Source organism: Trichomycterus rosablanca, chromosome 15 (assembly GCF_030014385.1).
Source record: "Trichomycterus rosablanca isolate fTriRos1 chromosome 15, fTriRos1.hap1, whole genome shotgun sequence".
NCBI classification, from domain to species: Eukaryota; Metazoa; Chordata; class Actinopteri; order Siluriformes; family Trichomycteridae; genus Trichomycterus; species Trichomycterus rosablanca.
The window spans coordinates 33044921-33062267 of NC_086002.1; the positions used below are offsets into that span (position 1 = coordinate 33044921).

General features: G+C 46.4%; 1 protein-coding gene and 1 long non-coding RNA gene across 2 annotated transcripts in view; one reads left to right on the forward strand and one right to left on the reverse strand.

Moving 5' to 3' along the window:
* The window catches only part of LOC134328501 (B-cell receptor CD22-like), a 22330-nt gene extending 8038 nt beyond the window's left edge, over positions 1-14292 (forward strand). The window contains exons 2-12 of the mRNA XM_063009591.1: positions 7035-7370; positions 7510-7758; positions 8597-8854; positions 9005-9262; positions 9364-9621; positions 9949-10206; positions 10379-10501; positions 12410-12535; positions 12623-12666; positions 13464-13681; positions 14238-14292. Of these exons, the coding sequence (XP_062865661.1) occupies positions 7035-7370; positions 7510-7758; positions 8597-8854; positions 9005-9262; positions 9364-9621; positions 9949-10206; positions 10379-10501; positions 12410-12535; positions 12623-12666; positions 13464-13681; positions 14238-14292 (2183 nt within the window). The remainder of the gene's footprint in view (positions 1-7034; positions 7371-7509; positions 7759-8596; positions 8855-9004; positions 9263-9363; positions 9622-9948; positions 10207-10378; positions 10502-12409; positions 12536-12622; positions 12667-13463; positions 13682-14237) is intronic.
* A 1944-nt stretch (positions 14293-16236) lies between these two features.
* LOC134329489 (uncharacterized) lies at positions 16237-16861 on the reverse strand. Its single transcript, XR_010014884.1, has 3 exons — positions 16821-16861; positions 16376-16475; positions 16237-16295 (listed from the first exon to the last, which is right to left on the reverse strand). It is a non-coding gene; the product is annotated as an uncharacterized LOC134329489 (long non-coding RNA).
* Between the last annotated feature and the right edge of the window lie 486 nt (positions 16862-17347).

The following is a 17347-nucleotide window of genomic DNA, read 5'->3' on the forward strand; positions in this document are numbered from 1 at the left end:
AGGTTCGTTCAAATCAGGGTTATTTGTCCAACATTCATTCTCCCTGAGGGACTGTAATTTGTGGCTCATTTGCATAGAATTTGCCTCTGCGCCTCGGCAGTCGTGTCCAGTCCAGAAGCAGCGTCAGGCGGAACTACCGCACTTGATTTGCGAGAATAGGTAACAGGAACAGGTTTAACCACACTTGCCTTGACAGCTGATGAAGATCTCGGATTCTCACCACCTGGTCATCGGAAAGAACAAGCACCGACCAAACGCGGTAAGGAACCGTTCACTGGTTTGTGGTTAGAGGTTCACTGTCCTTTAGAACTTTCCAGAGTTCTTCGTAAGATTTCGGGTGTCTTTTTATTTCTTTCTCTGTCCTGCTGATCCCATACTGCCTCGCTAATATTCAGGTCTGGACTTGGTTGTGTTTTATTAGCAGTTTTTCTCTCCGAATGTGGACTTTACTTCATTGGCAGAGCATTTGAAATTGCTATCATATACAGTAAATATGTATATTAATATGTACCAAAAATATCTGGACACCTTACAAAAAGCTTTTGGCCCTTTGGCTTTCCAAAAGATCTGAAGTACGCTTGTGAGGTCAGGTAACCACCTTGCACCCGTGTTATCCCGGTGATTTTCACGAGGGTTAAAATCGTAGTTCCTCCAAACCATAGCACAGGGTAACAGTCGTACGACGTGTGTGTTTATTTATTTTTTAAATATACCCTACACTTTATACCGCGTATTTTCCCGCTGGATGATCCATGATCTGATCCTGAGGTACAGCCAGTGTTGCCAACTTAGCGACTTTGTCGCTATATTTAGCGAGTTTTCAGACCCCTCTAGCGACTTTTTTTCAAAAAAGCGACTAGCGACAAATCTAGCGACTTTTTCTGGTGTTGTTGGAGACTTTTGGAGACTCGAACGTGAAAACACATATTGTTCTGCAGTTACTGTCCTCAACGAGCAGCGGGTCCTGCCGTGAGTCCCTCCACCGTCCCAAAGCACTCACGGGCGGTCAGTGTCACAGTCAGTGTTGCCAGATTGGGAGGTTTTCCACCAAAAGGGGCGGATTTTGTTGGAAATTGGCAGGGGAAAACACACTTTGGCAGGTGGACAAAATTTGGGCTGGTTTGTATCATTTTGGCGGCTTAAAATGTAAATAAAAAAAACTATTGCTTTCTAAAGCAGGTGGAATATAAACAGGTCTACCTTCTCCCACCACATCCAACCCGTTGTCAAAAGTTTGATTGACAGGTTATTCTTTCCAGTCCAAGACACTGTTGCCGCGCCCATCAATACACTGATTCATATGTAAGACAAGTGATTTGAGTTGAATATGAAGGAAAGCAAGTCTCGTACATATAACCTCTCATATGTACGAGAGGTTAAACTTTCATTGCTTGCAAGTTTGTGTGTCCTATCATTAATAATGCATTTTACAAACTTGGTAGGCTACTTCAAAGACATGCAAGCAAAAATAATTTGTCCTTTATAATGTATAATTACTGATCTGTGCATTTTAAGATATAATTTGTAGGTCATGATGGTTTAACTGGTTTATTATTTGTGAAATGCTAAACATCATCTGCTTATCCTGTGTTTTGGGCGGTTTTTCATGCCTTTTGGCTGAAAATTACTGTCGCAATCTGGCAACCCTCCCCAGCGTAGCTCAGTGTTGTCTTAAAAAAGAAAAACAAACCACGAATCAACAGAAGAACGTTCATTTGTAGTTCTAAACATATTTAGGGTGGTTTTTTTTGTACCCACTTTATTCCTCTCTTCTACAGCGTCGATTACACGCAAATGGACCTTATGCAAATTAGGCGATGACGTCATTTAGCGACTTCTAGCGACTTTTAGGACAGCCAATAGCTACTTTCCTTACTGAGTAGTTGGCAACACTGGGTACAGCTTTCCGACGCTGTACGTTCCTTACCAAACCTCTTGATCTCCTGTGACTTCAGAGCAAAGCCACCCAGTTCCTAAGGCACCGAAGCAACCCCAAAACACTAATGAACCTCCACGGTGTGCTCTTCTTTAAAAGATGTTTTCCCCTCCACTAAAACAAGGTCGGCGTGACTCACAGAAAAGCTCTAAATCAGGCTCTTTCTCCCCTGAGGGACTATAATTTGTCGTTCATTTGCATGGAATTTGCCTCTGCGCTTCGGCCGTCGTGTCCAGTCCAGAACCTGCGCGAGGCGGAACTGCTGCGCTCAATTTGCAAGAAAAGGGTATCGTGACAAGTTTAACCACACTCGCTCTCACAGCTGACGAAGCTCACGACGGAAAAAAAGAGCCCAGGGTAAACATGGTAAGAAACCCTTCACGGGTTTGTGGTTGGTAAATATTAGCTTAATATATATTATATAAACAAATTTAGCTTGAGCTGGTTGTTGGTCCTAGTTTGGCAGTGGATTTATGTTTGGTTAGTAATATTGTTAAAGTGGAATTTAACATTTAAAAGTTTTGATAACCAATCAGAATAAGCCAGCTAAATTTGAGCTGACTTACTGTTTAAAGATGTATTTTATCTAAACAGAGCTGGTATGACTCTTCAAAGAATCGATTTGGTTCCTTCTTCTAGAGGGACTTTAGTTCGTCAGTCATTTGCATCGTGTTTGACTTCGCATTTTGGCCGTCCATTCTAGTCTGGACTTTTTTAGAGAAGAGGGGTCCCACTCGGGTCCCAATCGGACTTGGAAGGACATTGTGACTTCATCAGATCCACTTGGATGTGTTTGGGAGTTTCAAACAATCTGTTCTCATGACCACACCCTGAAAGGAATTTCCTTCTCCTAAACCTTTGGATCTTTTATAAGGTACCAATCATTTTGTCAGAGTTGTGTTGCGACGTCCTTGTAGATTCGGCGTCCCGATTGCGACAGAGAACTACGCTACACCCCCGCCTCATTCACCCCACTTTACCCCAGTAATGTTTGGCTCATCTAGAAGCCTTTGGTTTGTGTTGCCGCCCTAAAGCAGTGGCGCGGTGGTCTGTGGCACTAGTTCACTACAGGCTGTTTAGGTGTCTACACAGACATAACATCTAAGGGGGTAGTCCCAAGCCCTGCGATGGATCGGCATATTCTTCTTACCACACATAAAAAATTCGAAAAAAGACCCAAATATCGCAAAAAAAGTTTTCACGCTTGAACGAGGTGGAAAAGTTGGAATAACGCATCGCCGAAATGTGAAAAAAAGGGGATGGAAACAGGTTTTGCGAATAAACGATGACGTTTCATAGTCCCTGTACCCGACTGCTGGAGGGAGGATTGGAATGCGTGTACACCTGTGGTATATGATGCGCTGCATAATGACGCTGTGCTATTTCTTCTGCCTCCTGCGCATTTGGTAATACGACGTAATGTTTCATTAGTTTTGATGTTATTGCTTGGCATACAGCATGTACACTACAGTGAACTGTTGTTACGCTCACGCCGAACGTCTCACCCACTACCCCGTACTCCGCACAAGTGGCCGGCTTGTACAAGGCAACAGCGATCCTCTTTTCAGTTGGCACGGGTGGCCGGTGACTGTAAACTTTTGGCTCTACGGATGACCCAAACATGGTGCATGGCTTATCAAAGGCTGATTTTGACATTCTGAAATTCTTGATCCAAAGCATGTCTGAAAAATGCTTCTGCACGATGTGCTCCCAAAATTGTTTAGTGCGTTTACGTTCCCAGATGCGAGGTGAACGTCGCCGTGGCACGGAGATTTGAGGCCACATTAGATGGGCCATTGCTCGTTCTGCCCGACGTCTCTTAGCTGCAAACAATATAACCATAAAAAGTTGTAAATATAATTCTACTTAAAGCAAAACCCGAATTAAATCTCTCCATCTTGCTCGTTTCTCTGCAGCGCGTCGACATGTCATGTACAGTTTTTTTGCATAACTGTAGTTGATGGAAATGCGACATTTTTCGCTCTTTTTTCTGCCGATATTTCATAAATGCGCATTACACTTGAGAAATGTTTGGATGGAAACCCGGTTAATAAGGTTAAAAACACCCGTAAGACTAATTAGATCACAACAATCTGCTTAAACGTCTGTATCTCCAGCTCCACCTCTTAAGACCGGGAAGCCCTTTTCAGTCTTGGCAGGAGCTCAACTGATCAGGAAGAGTGAGCTTCTGCCAAACTGAGGGGCGACCCTATCTTTCAAACCAAAACTGTATTGTGTCCACAAGTGGGACAGAGGCACTGGCCAGGCGCCTACACACTCCCGAGATTCACTACAATCAAACGATAGTCATTCGCCCAGACTTAAGCAACCGCTCAAGTACTCGAAAACATGTTTTATAAGTGACATCTGTGTCAATATGTAAAAAGCAGGTTTCCTAAGTGGGTCAGGATGAGGTGACGGACAGAACAGTCATCATAATCCAATACACCACTACAATGTGTTATGATGTGGGGAGAAAGGACCCAAGGATTCAGAGGATTAAACTTAAAAGGGTTTTATTTACAAATAATAAACATAATATACCATAAAATAAAAAATAACCAGAACAGAAAACACTTCGGGGAATCCCGAAGGCAGCCGGTGACGTCGTGGCTGAAAGAAACAGGAAAAAAAAACATAAAAGGGAAAAAGGGGAAGCGCGAGGCGCAAACCCTGGTCGCTCACCTCCTGGCTGGGAGCTTAAGCGCGCTGCCACCGCAACGCTGAAAGCAAAAACTGCTCCCAGCACTAAAGAGGCGAAGCGACCGGGTTCGCGAGGTGGGAAACCTCGCGCTGTTGGCCAAAGAAGGGGGGTAACACCGCCGGTAGTTGAGTGGCACGGCGCTCTCCAGCAGTTTGTGCTGGTCGGCGCCATGCCAGCTACCGGGTGTGAATAATTGCGGACTTAAACGACTAAATGTAACGGCGCTGTCACCAGCCAGAGTGGCTGGGAAGTGGCCGTTTATTAACAGCTCTCCAGAGGGCGTAACGCGACGCTGTCACCAGCGCTTTGCGCTGGGAGGGGGTCGCGTTCCTCTGGGCGCCCTAATGGATATCAAGGTGGCGGCGGCACGGCGGCGGCGGCTCGGCGGCGGCGACCTGTTGGCGACCTAATGGCGGCGACCAGGCGGCGACGGCACGGCGGCGGCGGCGGCACAATGGCGGCGGCACGGAGGTGGCGGCGGCTCGGCGGCGGCGATCTGGCGGCGGCCCAATAGCGGTGGCCCGGTGGCGGCAGCACAGTGCGGCGGCACAACCTAGAATTAAAATAAACAAACATAAAAGGGCACCGCAGTGCCAAACAAACTGAAAGAAAGAAAAAAGAAAATGGCCAACAAAAGCAGAAGGTGCGACGGCTGCAGCTCTGCACCTTTCCCTTAAATAAGGGAAGGCACGAGGCACAGCTGCAGCCCGTTCGCCCTAACGAGCTGGCCAGGTATTTATATGAGCAGCTCGTTTCTGCTCTGTAAGGCCTGTGGTGTCAGGGAGAGATGGCACATTCCCCTGACGCCACAGAGCCTAACACAATGCAACTGTTTTTTACGACTTTTAAATAGTGCCTGATGCCCTTCCTGACACCACCCTCCTTATGGTATCCGTGCTGGGGACCTGCACTTAGAGCTCACTGACAAGTGCACCTCCCAATAGCTAGGCTGCTTGGCCAAACAACCCCCCTCCGTCAAACTTTTATCCCCCTACCCCTTACCCATACCAGAGGTAGTCCATCTTGTCTGTGTAGATGCCCAAGCAGATTCAGCGTATAAACACACACGACCGAGCGATTTTTAATGGCTATCATATCTTTTATTTTTCGCAGATATAAATGGTAATCGATGATGATGTCACTCAGACTTCTTCCTCCTCTTTCTCTGATCGTCCTGCTCACGATCGACGGTGAGTCAGCACGTCGTACCTGATCCAAGAAGGGGTGTGGGAGTCTGATCTTATCCACAGAGGGCCAGTGTGGCTAAACTCATCATTTACTTGAATACATATGAATAATGTATTCACTCGCTGGGGTTTGGATAGTATTTAACCTGTAGTATTTACTGCGTTGACAGCTATTTTAATGTTTTAATATTACTGGGGGGTCAAGACTAGACCGATTGTCCTGGCTTAATAGGCCTGTTTAACTCCTCCTGTACCCCTGCTGGTCCATATCACCAGTGTTCATTTTAATAGGAATGAAAACAAAATGTGTTCCTCCTTTGGCTGCTCACGATTAAACAGGGGTCACCACGGGCTCTGGTGTTTCCAGTCTCCTGGACGTTATGCTATCATGTTTGGCCACTATGATCTCTGAGATTTGAAATCTCAGCAGTAATAATTAAAATAACAATAATTATAGGTTGGATTTACAGTGGGGGAAATAAGTATGGATTTTTTGTTGATAAACCTTTCATAAAAATTATAGACTGTTCAAGTCTTTGTAAGGGGGTAAACTTACAAAATCAGCAGGAGATCAAATGCTTATTTCCCCCACTGTATATAGCGCCTTTCTTGTACTCAAGGTCACTATCAGGTCACATACGTATGTGCATCGTGGACCGGGCACTATAGAGCACAGGACAGGAGACAAAACACTCCACGAAATTCCACAACTGTCACAGATTCAGCCCTCTGTGCTCCAGTGTAGAGGTGCCATGCCCATTTTATGATTGGTCCCCTTTGCTGATAAGCCCCAGCTGCCCCTCATTTGAGGATATTTAAGAAGGGAACTAGGAAACAGTGGGGGGAGACTATTTGATATGACTTTGCTTTTAGCGGCTTGCTCCTGGCTCATTTTATTTTGATCTGGTTTGCCCTTGCCTTTGTCTGTTAGCCTGGTTAGCACTGTTTAGCTCCGTTAGTTCCTGTTTGTCCTTGTTACTAGTCTTGTTTAGCTTATGGTCTAGGTTCCAGTTTCCTGTGTGTTTAGTCTAGATTAGAATTCACCTTTAGCTTAGCGGTTATTATAAGTCGTGTCGTCTTGTTAATCCTTTGTCTTGTTTGTATTGCCTTGTTTTGATTTTAGGTATAAATGAACTTTTGTTCTACATCTCTGCGTGTGTTTCTGCCCCATAACAGACAGTGTTCTGTCGTGTCTCATGTGTTTCAGGAACTCTTGGTCAGTGGAGTGTGACCTACACCCCACAAAATGTTTGTGCTTTAAATGGATCCGCTGTGTTTTTGAACTGCTCTTATACATACCCGTCAAATGGTAAAGTGACGGACGCCTTTTGGACCATTAACGCAGTACAGCTACCTAATCTTACCAGTCAATCAGGTTACTCAGGTCGAGTGGAGTATTTTCAAGATCAGGGTCCAAATAAACACGCCGTTAGAATAAGAGATGTGAGGAACACCGATGAACGTGTGTATTACTTCAGATTCGTAACAAACCTCTCAGGAGGAAAATATACTGGTTCATCTGGAGTTACACTCAATGTTACAGGTGAGCATGAGTACCAGATTTTCAACACGCAAGTTTCTGCTGACGTTCGCGCCGCTTTTTTATAGTTGATCTGCTGATTCCTCAACCCTTGTTGATCTGATGTGTTAAAACTGAAACTGAATTTGTTTGATTGGTGCAGTCCTTCAGGTGATCGGTTCTCAAGAAGTGACGGAGGGCCAACCGGCTAATCTGACGTGCAACACCACCTGCAATCTGACCGACCCACCGACCTTCGTCTGGTTCAGAAACGGACTCAATCTGACCACGAACTCCACCAACAGCAGCCTTCTCCTGAATCCGGTCAGCAGCGCAGACGCAGGCAGTTACAGCTGTGCCGTGAAGGGATACAAACAGCTCCGCTCTCCTGATCAAACCCTCACCGTCAGATGTGAGTTTGTGTTCCGAAGAGGCAGTCTCTGCGCCTCATCGGCATTATTATGTTCCTACGCTCGTCTCTCTGTCTTGTAGCCAATGGTTAAAGTTCCTGCTGATGCTTTGACTTGGTAGCAACATTTATGTTGTATTGTTATCTAGACCCTCCAAAGAACGTCTCAGCATCCATCATTCCCTCTGCTGACATACTGGAAGGCAGTATAGTAAATCTGACCTGCAGCAGTGATGGATACCCAGCTGTGCAGAGCTACACCTGGTTGAAGGGGAACACTACCTTACAGCAGGGCAGAACCTACACCATCAACACCACCAGGTCGGAGGACAGCGGGGTTTATTACTGCAAGTCCAGCAATGCTCTCGGGGAGAAGATCTCACCTGGTGTATCTCTCAACGTTTTGTGTAAGTCATAAGAACTTGGTGCTTCCTGTAGTTCTTGAACGACATCTCCATGGTTAATTGTGCTGTCTTCAAATGTGTTCTGCTGTAGATCCTCCAAGGAACGTCTCAGCATCCATCAGTCCCTCGGGTGACATACTGGAGGGCAGTATGGTGAATCTGACCTGCAGCAGTGATGGATACCCAGCTGTGCAGAACTACACCTGGTTGAAGGGGAACACTACCTTACAGCAGGGCAGAACCTACACCATCAACACCACCAGGTCGGAGGACAGCGGGGTTTATTACTGCAAGTCCAGCAATGCTCTCGGGGAGAAGATCTCGCCCGGTGTATCTCTCAACGTTTTGTGTAAGTCATAAAAACTTGGCGCTTCCTGTAGTTCTTGAACGACATCTCCATGGTTAATTGTGCTGTCTTCAAATGTGTTCTGCTGTAGATCCTCCAAGGAACGTCTCAGCGACCATCAGTCCTTCTGGTGGAATAGTTGAGGGCATTTTGGTGAACTTGACCTGCTATGGTGATGCCAACCCACAAGGAGAGAACTACACCTGGTTCAAGGGTGAAACTTTGTTAGGCAAGGGAAAGACCTACAGCTTCTCCAGCATCAACTCCAACGACAGTGGAGACTATAAGTGCCAGTGCAGCAATAAGTATGGAGATGGAAACTCCACCATTGTAACTCTTAATGTTCTGTGTAAGTTCTACCCTATCCTAATCCTTGACCTTTATATGGCTCTTAGTGTCCATCAGTCTTTCCGGTGGAGGAGTTGAGGGCAGCTCAGTGAATCTCCTGTAATGTATTTCCATCGCTGATTGTGCTGTCTTCAAATGTGTTCTGCTGTAGATCCTCCAAGGAACGTCTCAGTGTCCATCAGTCCTTCTGGTGGAATATTGGAAGGCAGTTTGGTGAATCTGACCTGCACCGGTGATGCCAACCCACCAGAGGTGAACTACACCTGGTTTAAGGGGGAAACTATGCTAGGTAAAGGACAGACTTACAGGTACTCCAGCATCAACTCCAAGGATAGTGGAGACTATAAGTGCCAGTGCAGTAACAAATATGGAGATGGAAACTCCACCACCGTAACTCTTGATGTCCTGTGTAAGTTCTAACATTTCCTAATCCCCATTTTATTGTGACCTTTATAGGCCATGAATCAAAAAGTTGTTTTCTTTGGATTGTTTCTTTTTTGGCTGTCTTAGATGCTCCAAGGAACGTCTCAGTGTCCATCAGTCCTTCTGGTGGAATAGTTGAGGGCAGTTCAGTGAATCTGACCTGCATTGGTGATGCCAACCCACCAGGGGAGAACTACACCTTGTTTAAGAGTGAAACTTTGTTAGGTCAAGGGCAGACTTACAGCTTCTCCAGCATCAACTCCAAGGACAGTGGAGACTATAAATGCCAGTGCAGTAATAAATATGGAGATGGAAACTCCACTGGTGTAACTCTTGATGTTCTGTGTAAGTTCTACCCTATCATCCCTGTTTTCCATGCTTGATTGTACTGTTTCCAGATGTGTTCTGCTGTAGATCCTCCAAGGAACATCTCAGTGTCCATCAGCCCTTCTGGTGGAATTGTTGAGTGATTCTGACCTGCAGCAGCACTCTTGTAGTTTTCTGCAATGTCTTTCTATGGTTGATTGTACTGTTTCCAGATGTGTTCTGCTCTAGATCCTCCAAGGAACATTTGAGTGCCCATCAGTCTGTTGAAAGCAGTTCAGTGATTCTGACCTGCAGCAGTGCTCCTGTAATGTTCTATAATGTTTTTCCAAATGTCTTCTGCTGTAGATCCTCCAAGGAACATCTCAGTGTCCATCAGCCCTTCAGGTGAAATAGTTAAGGGCAGTTCAGTGAATCTGACCTGCAATGTTGATGCTAACCCACAAGGAGAGAACTACACCTGGTTTAAGGGGGAAACTTTGTTAGGCAAAGGAAAGATCTACAGCTTCTCCAGCGTCAACTCCAAGGACAGTGGAGACTATAAGTGCCACTGCAGTAACAAATATGGAGATGGAAACTCCACTGCAGTGACTCTTGATGTTCTGTGTAAGTTCTACCCTATCCTAATCCTTGACCTTTTTATATGGCTATGTTTTTGGTAATCCAAGGAACATCTCAGTCTTTCTGGCTGAACAGTTTAGGGCAGTTCGTAGAACCAGACCTCCAGCAGTGCTCCTGTGATGTCCTGTAATGTCTTTCCAAATGTCTTCTGCTGTAGATCCTCCAAAGAATGTATCGGTGTCCATCAGCCCTTCTGGTGGAATAGTTGAGGGCAGTTCAGTGAATCTGACCTGCAGTGGTGATGGTAACCCACCAGAGGTGAACTACACCTGGTTTAAGGGTTGAACTTTGCTAGGTAAAGGACAGATTTACAGCTTCTCCAGCATCAACTCCAAGGATAATGGAGACTAAGTGCCAGTGCAGTAATAAGTGTGGAGATGGGAACTCCACTGGTGTAAATCCTAATGTTCTGTGTAAGTTCTACCCTATCCTGATCATTCTTTACGGTGACCTTTACATGGCCATGAATCGAAAAGCTGTTTTATTTTCGATCCTCCAAGGAACATCTTGGTGTCTTTTTTCCGCCTGGTTAATATTGTTAAAATTGATGAAATGGCAGTCTCTGCGCCTCATCAGCGTTATTTCGCTGCAGCTGGGAATGATCTTCAATGCTTGCCATGGGCTCAATGTCGTACGTTCTTTGTGTGTTTCTGCTGGCTGGTATGCTGGCATACTTTCTGACTAGCTGTTGAGTTGGTACCTCAGATTTCACCCTTCCTGTTTCATTCAATTATCCCTGCTTTCCTCTATGGTCGGGCATTTCTTTGAGGGCTTATCGCCAATGCCCCTGTGGGTCTTACTCCCCTGTAAGGTGAACATCATACGGAGTGCGATGGTTCCTATGCTTGTCTCTGTATCTTTCAGTTTGTGGCTCTTTCTGTCTTGTAGCCTCAGTGTTGTTGGACCTTGGTTGTGCATCCTGCAGGTTCTTATATTATGTAGCCGCCAGTAGTAGCCACATATAGATGGGAACCCTGGACACTGAGGACAGAAGAAAGACTCATCCATACTTTTGAGAACAAGTGCATCAGAAAACTGCTGAAAATCTCATAAAGGAAGATGATCTCCACTGAACCCGCAAGTTATGATACTTTGAGCGTGTCATGAGGCGCCCACAAGACAACACTGAAGGCAGATTGAATCCTCTTAATGTAATCTAAATTTTTGGGTTCTAATCTCTCTTGTGTTTTCCTTAGATTCCCCAAGGAACTTCTACGTGTCCATCAGTCCTTCTAGTGAAATACTGGAGACCAGTTCTGTGACTCTGACCTGCAACAGCGATGCTAACCCGCCTGTGGACAACTACGCCTGGTATAAAAGAGAGACCTGGTTAGCGACGGGACAGACGTACGACATTCCCGACGCCAGCTCTGAGAACAGTGGAAAGTACAAGTGCACGTTCAGTAATGAATATGGAAGTGGAAGCTCTATCGCGACTCTTGACGTCCTGTGTAAGTAAATCTCACCGATCAATACCGCGACAGCTCAGGTGTAACGGGTGTAGATCGTCCCATCCCAATGGCAAGTGCACTACAGTTCCCAAAAGCCATGGCGCTGATTAGTTTCCTATTTAAGGAAAGCCAGAGCGTCAACCTTGGTTGGTAAGCGGTTGCGCTTCACGGCATTCCATTAGCCAGCGCTTGTAGTGAAGTGAATCGTCTCGGGAGTCGATTCTTCGGCTGAATCTGACTCTCGAGTTGATTCCTTTCCCAATTTTTTTTTAGCTTTGATCTTGGGGAACAAGCATCCAGGGCCTCGACTTGTGTGTCGCAGTTGATTGGTGGACCAAGTAGCTGGTTGGCTTTTTGGTGCTCTGTACCTTGGGTCCTGCTTTCCTCTGCAGGTTTGTCTTGGTCTTTGTCATTACACCAGGTCTTGATGCTTAAGTAGTTTTGGATGAAGGTAGATTGGCTGCTCTAAATCACCACGACCCTCACCAGGTTGGTGCAGTTAGTTCAAACGAATGGATGTTCCATGCAGCCGGTGACAAACAAAGGCAGACGAAGGTAATAACTACGGCTATTCCTCAAGGAGCCTACCCCAAAGACAGAATCAGTGTTCATTGGTGTCTTTCTGTTTTGTTCTCTAGATGCTCCCAGGAACATCTACGTAAGCATCAGCGATTCGAAGACTCTGACTTGCAGCGTCGACGCTAACCCACCTGCTGAGAACTACACCTGGTTTGTAGAAGGTGAAACGTCACCTGTAGGATATGAAAAGGTTTACGTGGCTTCACAAAGTGGATCCTACTACTGCCAAGCTCAGAATGTTCTCAACAATTCGGTTTCGGCCGTCCACCAGGTCACCGTTGAAGGTAGAGCTCCGTGTATCGAATGAGTTCAGCTCATGAGGGGCCAAGTTTGGAGTCTAATTTTTTGCTATGTTTGTTTTTTTAAAACAGGTAATCAGTACGAGATTCTGTACATAGTTCTTCCGATCGTGGCTGTATGTCTGATTTGTGTTCTGATCGTCGTCTACTTGTTAAAACGGTAAGGAAAGACAGACGTGCTTCTTAGCACACCGTAGGACTCCCGATAAGGGATCTAAGTAGCCCTGTTTCTATTTAATTTGTTCATTCACACCACCTGCTTTATCCTGGTCAGGGACAGGACAGGGTGCCAATCCATCAAAGGGAAACACACAGGGACACGATCACTAACTTACACCTTGGGGTAGTCTGGACCTGCCAAGTCACCTTTGCATGGTTTTAGGTAGCACCAGGAGTCAACCTTGCCAAACACAGTTCCCGAAGATGAGAATTAAACCCTATCGCAGTGTGGACTGCGCTCCTGTGCACAAAGCGAGCTCTATAAAAACCAAGTAACTCCAGTGTCCTGCACAGACCCCTGATCCCAGCCCCATTTGAATGGTCTGGAACGAACCGGAACACCAACCGAGGCTTTCTCGAGCCACACAACTGACTCAACAGGTTTCCTTCTGGTTCAGTCCCACCAAGTGAGCGTTTGAATGAGCAAACTTGTGATGTGCCGCAATTAATTGGTACCCCGTCCAGGGTACCCTGGTCAGGATAAAGCAGTTACTCCAGGAACACGACTGTATGATGGGTTTTTTTAATATAATTGTTTATTTTATCAGAGACAAGAAGAAGAACGGTTCGGATAAAGACCAAGGTCCAAAACCGGCAAGTCATCTAACAAAAGATTTACATTTATTTTATTTTTCCTCCTAAATCTGATCTCATTCCAACCCTCCGTCTTCTGTTTGATCTTCCGTGACTCCAGACCATGTCACCCGAGGAGATCCTCTTCGGCAACGTACCAGCGGCGAGTGCGACCAGCGCCGCACCCCCTGCCGAAACTGCGCCGCCGGCTCCCTCCACCGAAGTCGAAGAGGCTCAGTACGCCAACGTCCACAACAGCCGTGAGGTACTGGTGGACGGTCAGGGGGACGACGTCCACTATGCCAGTGTCACCTTCACTCCCAACAGTGCTGCCTACAGGTACCGACAGTCTTCTGTGTTATTTTGGGGGGGATATATTAGGCAGCAGGTGAACATTTTATCGCCAAAGTTGATGTTAGAAGCAGGAAAAATGGGCGAGCGTGAGGATCTGAGGGCCAAAATGTGATGGCTAGATGACTGGGTCAGGGGATCTCCAAACCTGCAGCTCTTGTGGGGTGTGTCCCGGTCTGCAGTGGTCAGTATCTATCAAAGGTGGTAAACCAGCGACAGGGTCATGGGCCGCCAAGGCTCATTGATGCATGTGGGGAGTGAAGGCTGGAGATCCAACAAACTGCTGGTTGGATAGAAAGGTGTCAGATAACACAGGGCAGCACAGGGACCAACACACTATTAGGAAGGTGGTCATAATGTTATGCCTGATCATGTGTAGCGTCAAGTCAACGCCCCTCACATTTGTCGGACCAGAGCTGAATGACCCACAGCTCCTTCCTTAAACGCCCTGAGTACTCGCCCTCCAATGAGGTGCAACTGTGGATCATTAGCTATTGTCCAATAAACATGACGCGTCGCTAATACGATTTTTCGAAATGTCTAGGAACGTCGCAGCAGACCTCGAGGACCACAAGGTGATCTACAGCACCGTGAAGTAAACTGCACACAACTTGATGACCATCATCATCATCATACACTCGGACTCATCGGGAACCATCGGAAACAAGACAAGACATCAGTCTTGATGCAGGTTTTCATACCAACCAAGCGGGTGCCAGACCCGGTTCCACCTGGTCTTGGTCTTGGACCCGCTAATCTGTCATTGGTTGGTGTGAAAACCTGTGGTTATACGTTTATTCTGTTTGATCTCCTCGTCTTTTGTTTAAAGCCACCTTTCTAAATAATTATTAGCGAATTATAAGCAAGACGTCCTGTCTAAACGGGGCCAGTTGCAGTCAGAAGCGAACTCTGATGTTTTATCTTGTTTTCTTTCTTATTAAATGTATGCAAATATATCCAGATGTTCCATTAATCCATTTTACATTGTTAAATTTTGCTCTTTTTTTTGGAATGCACTGCAGCCATCAATCCCAGAGTCTTAAAACTGTTGTATTGTAAATAAAGATTTAATTGTTGCTGTATTTCCCTACTGGTTGTAGATTTTTCCTTTACCGTCCCAATCTAGTCGTATACAATGACCCTAATCTTACCGAGAAGGGCTATGAGACGTGTCCAGTCTCCAACCACTAATCCATAATGAAGGGGGAAATCTTTTGGCCCCCCTTTTGCTGCCGAAACAGCCCTGACCCATTGAAACATGGACTCCACTAGAGCCCTGAAGGTGTGCTGTGGTACCAGGCACCAGCATGTCAGCAGCAGCAGATCCTTTAACTCCTGTAAGGTGTGAGGTGGCACCACCATGGATCGGATGTAATGACTGAATACAGTTTTTGGGGTTAGGGTTAAGGACCTTGCTCAGGGGCCCAACCGTGGTGGTGGTGAGGCTTGAACCGACAACCTTGTGATTACTAGTCCAGTATCTTAACCACTGAGCTACCACTGCTGGCCTTATTTGTCCAGAACGTCCAACAGATGCTGGATTGGATCGAGATCTGGGGAATTTGGACGCCAAGCTGTTGTTGTGCTGCTCAAACCGTTCCAGCATCATCCTGCTGAAAGAGGCCACAGCCATCAGGGAACCGTCTCCATGAAAGGGTGAACATGGTCTACAACAATGCTTAGGTAGGATGGCACATGGATGGCAGTGGTCCAGTTCCCATGCTCACGTGCCCACTGTTGGTGCTTTCAGTGGTACACAGGGGTCAGCATGGGCACCCTGACTGGTCTGCAGCTCCATATGCAACAAACTGTGCTGCTCTGTGTATTCTGACACCTTTCTATCAGAACCAGCATGAACTTCTTCAGCGGTCTGAGCTACAGGAGCTCGTCCGTGCATCAGTGAGCCTTGGCCGCCCATGACCCTGTCGTCGGTTTACCACCGTTCAACCCAGAAAACCCTCAATTAACAGCAGGAACTCAAATTAATTCTTTATTTTTTTTATTTAGTTAGTATTCTCAAAGACGACAGCTAGAAACATCATTAAAATCCAGATGAATGCATTATAGAATAAAATAGAAATGAAGCTCCATGGTTCTTCATCATCCTCACGTCCCCGTCACAAGATGAATTCTGTTTGGCTGGGTTTTCAGCTCCATGTCTCATTTGTTTCTCATGTTCCTCATCACCTGAAAGAAGGAGAAATAAATATGTAAAACACTTCCTGTCCGCAGATGAAACGGTGCGTAAATGTGTACGTATTCATCCGGAGAGGCTCACGTAGAGATTCTGGTACTCGGAGGAACCGGATGTATCCACGTGGGCTGGAAGTCTGGGGTTTTCCATCTGCCGGTCAAGACCATGCAGCGTCAAAGCTGGCGGACATGCCAACAGCTCCTCCTTGTGGTACGTATTAGTTAGCTGGGTCGGTGGGTCCGAGTCTTTGGGCACGTTCCTAGCCCTGACCCCAACGTTCTGTAAGAAGAATTATCTTTAGGAGGTCTTTAGGCTAATGCTTAGTCACAATTCGTCCACTGAGGGCTCACCTGGTAGAGATCTTCACCTGGTTCTTCTTCACCTGTGGTCTTGTTCGTCTTCTTGCATCTGCAAATCAGATCCTTCTATTAACGGTATTCGTTGCTTAGACAAAGAGGCCAAGTGAAAATATGATAATTTATGCTCACCTCAAGCAGAACGCCACGGACAGAGCGACCGCAACCACGCAGGAGATGGATCCGAACCCGAGCGCCGCGTACAGGATCACCGAGCGGCCTGGAGATAGAACTTCAAAACAACAATCATTTAACGTACGAACATCGACTGTCCGGTTGATCCTTCAAATCTTTGGTTTGAGGACCAAACGACAGTTCCAGCTAGGTAACTCGATTGGCGCATCCCTGAGTATCAAGTACCAACCACCTGGTTGGACCACCAACTCCACCAGCCCAGCGGCAAAGCCATCGGGTGACGAATGCTAGACCGATGCCAAAGGGAGTCGGAGGGAGAGTAATCGATCGATTTAGCACCATCCGATTTTTGGAAGCTAAGAAGCTTTAAGGGTTCTTCAAGGGCGCATCAAAGTAAAAAAGCAGAGGTAGTCAAGACGTCAGTCTACCTTACAGCACTTACCCACAACGGCGATCAGCACAGTTCCGTTCTGAGCCCCGACGTCGTTCTGCGCCCTGCACTGGTAAAATCCGGCGTGTTCCCCGGTGATCCTCGCGATGCTGTAATCCCGTCCAGACCCCACAGGCGAGGTCTTTCCTTCTTTGAACCAGGTGTAGTTCTCCACGGGTGGGTAAGCATCACTGCTGCACTTGAGGACCAGTGAATCGCCCTCGACTATTTCACCGGAGGAGACGGACACTCTGATGTTCCTAGGAGAATCTACAGCGGAAGAAAAATAAAAAAATCAAGAGTTTCTATCGGGACACTTCCCAAGTCCAACCACTTTCTGGTAAGGTAAAGCCAGAGGTATTTAAGATTATTTGATGGGCATCAGGGTAACGCTTAGTCTACGGTGACTAGACACTGGTGGCCTCAAATGTAGGGAGTTTATAGACGTATAGATGTATAGTAATTTTTGTAGGGCCCCCGGACCCTCCACAAGAGCTTTTCTCAATAAAGACCCGTCTGAAACAATCCTATTTGCAACA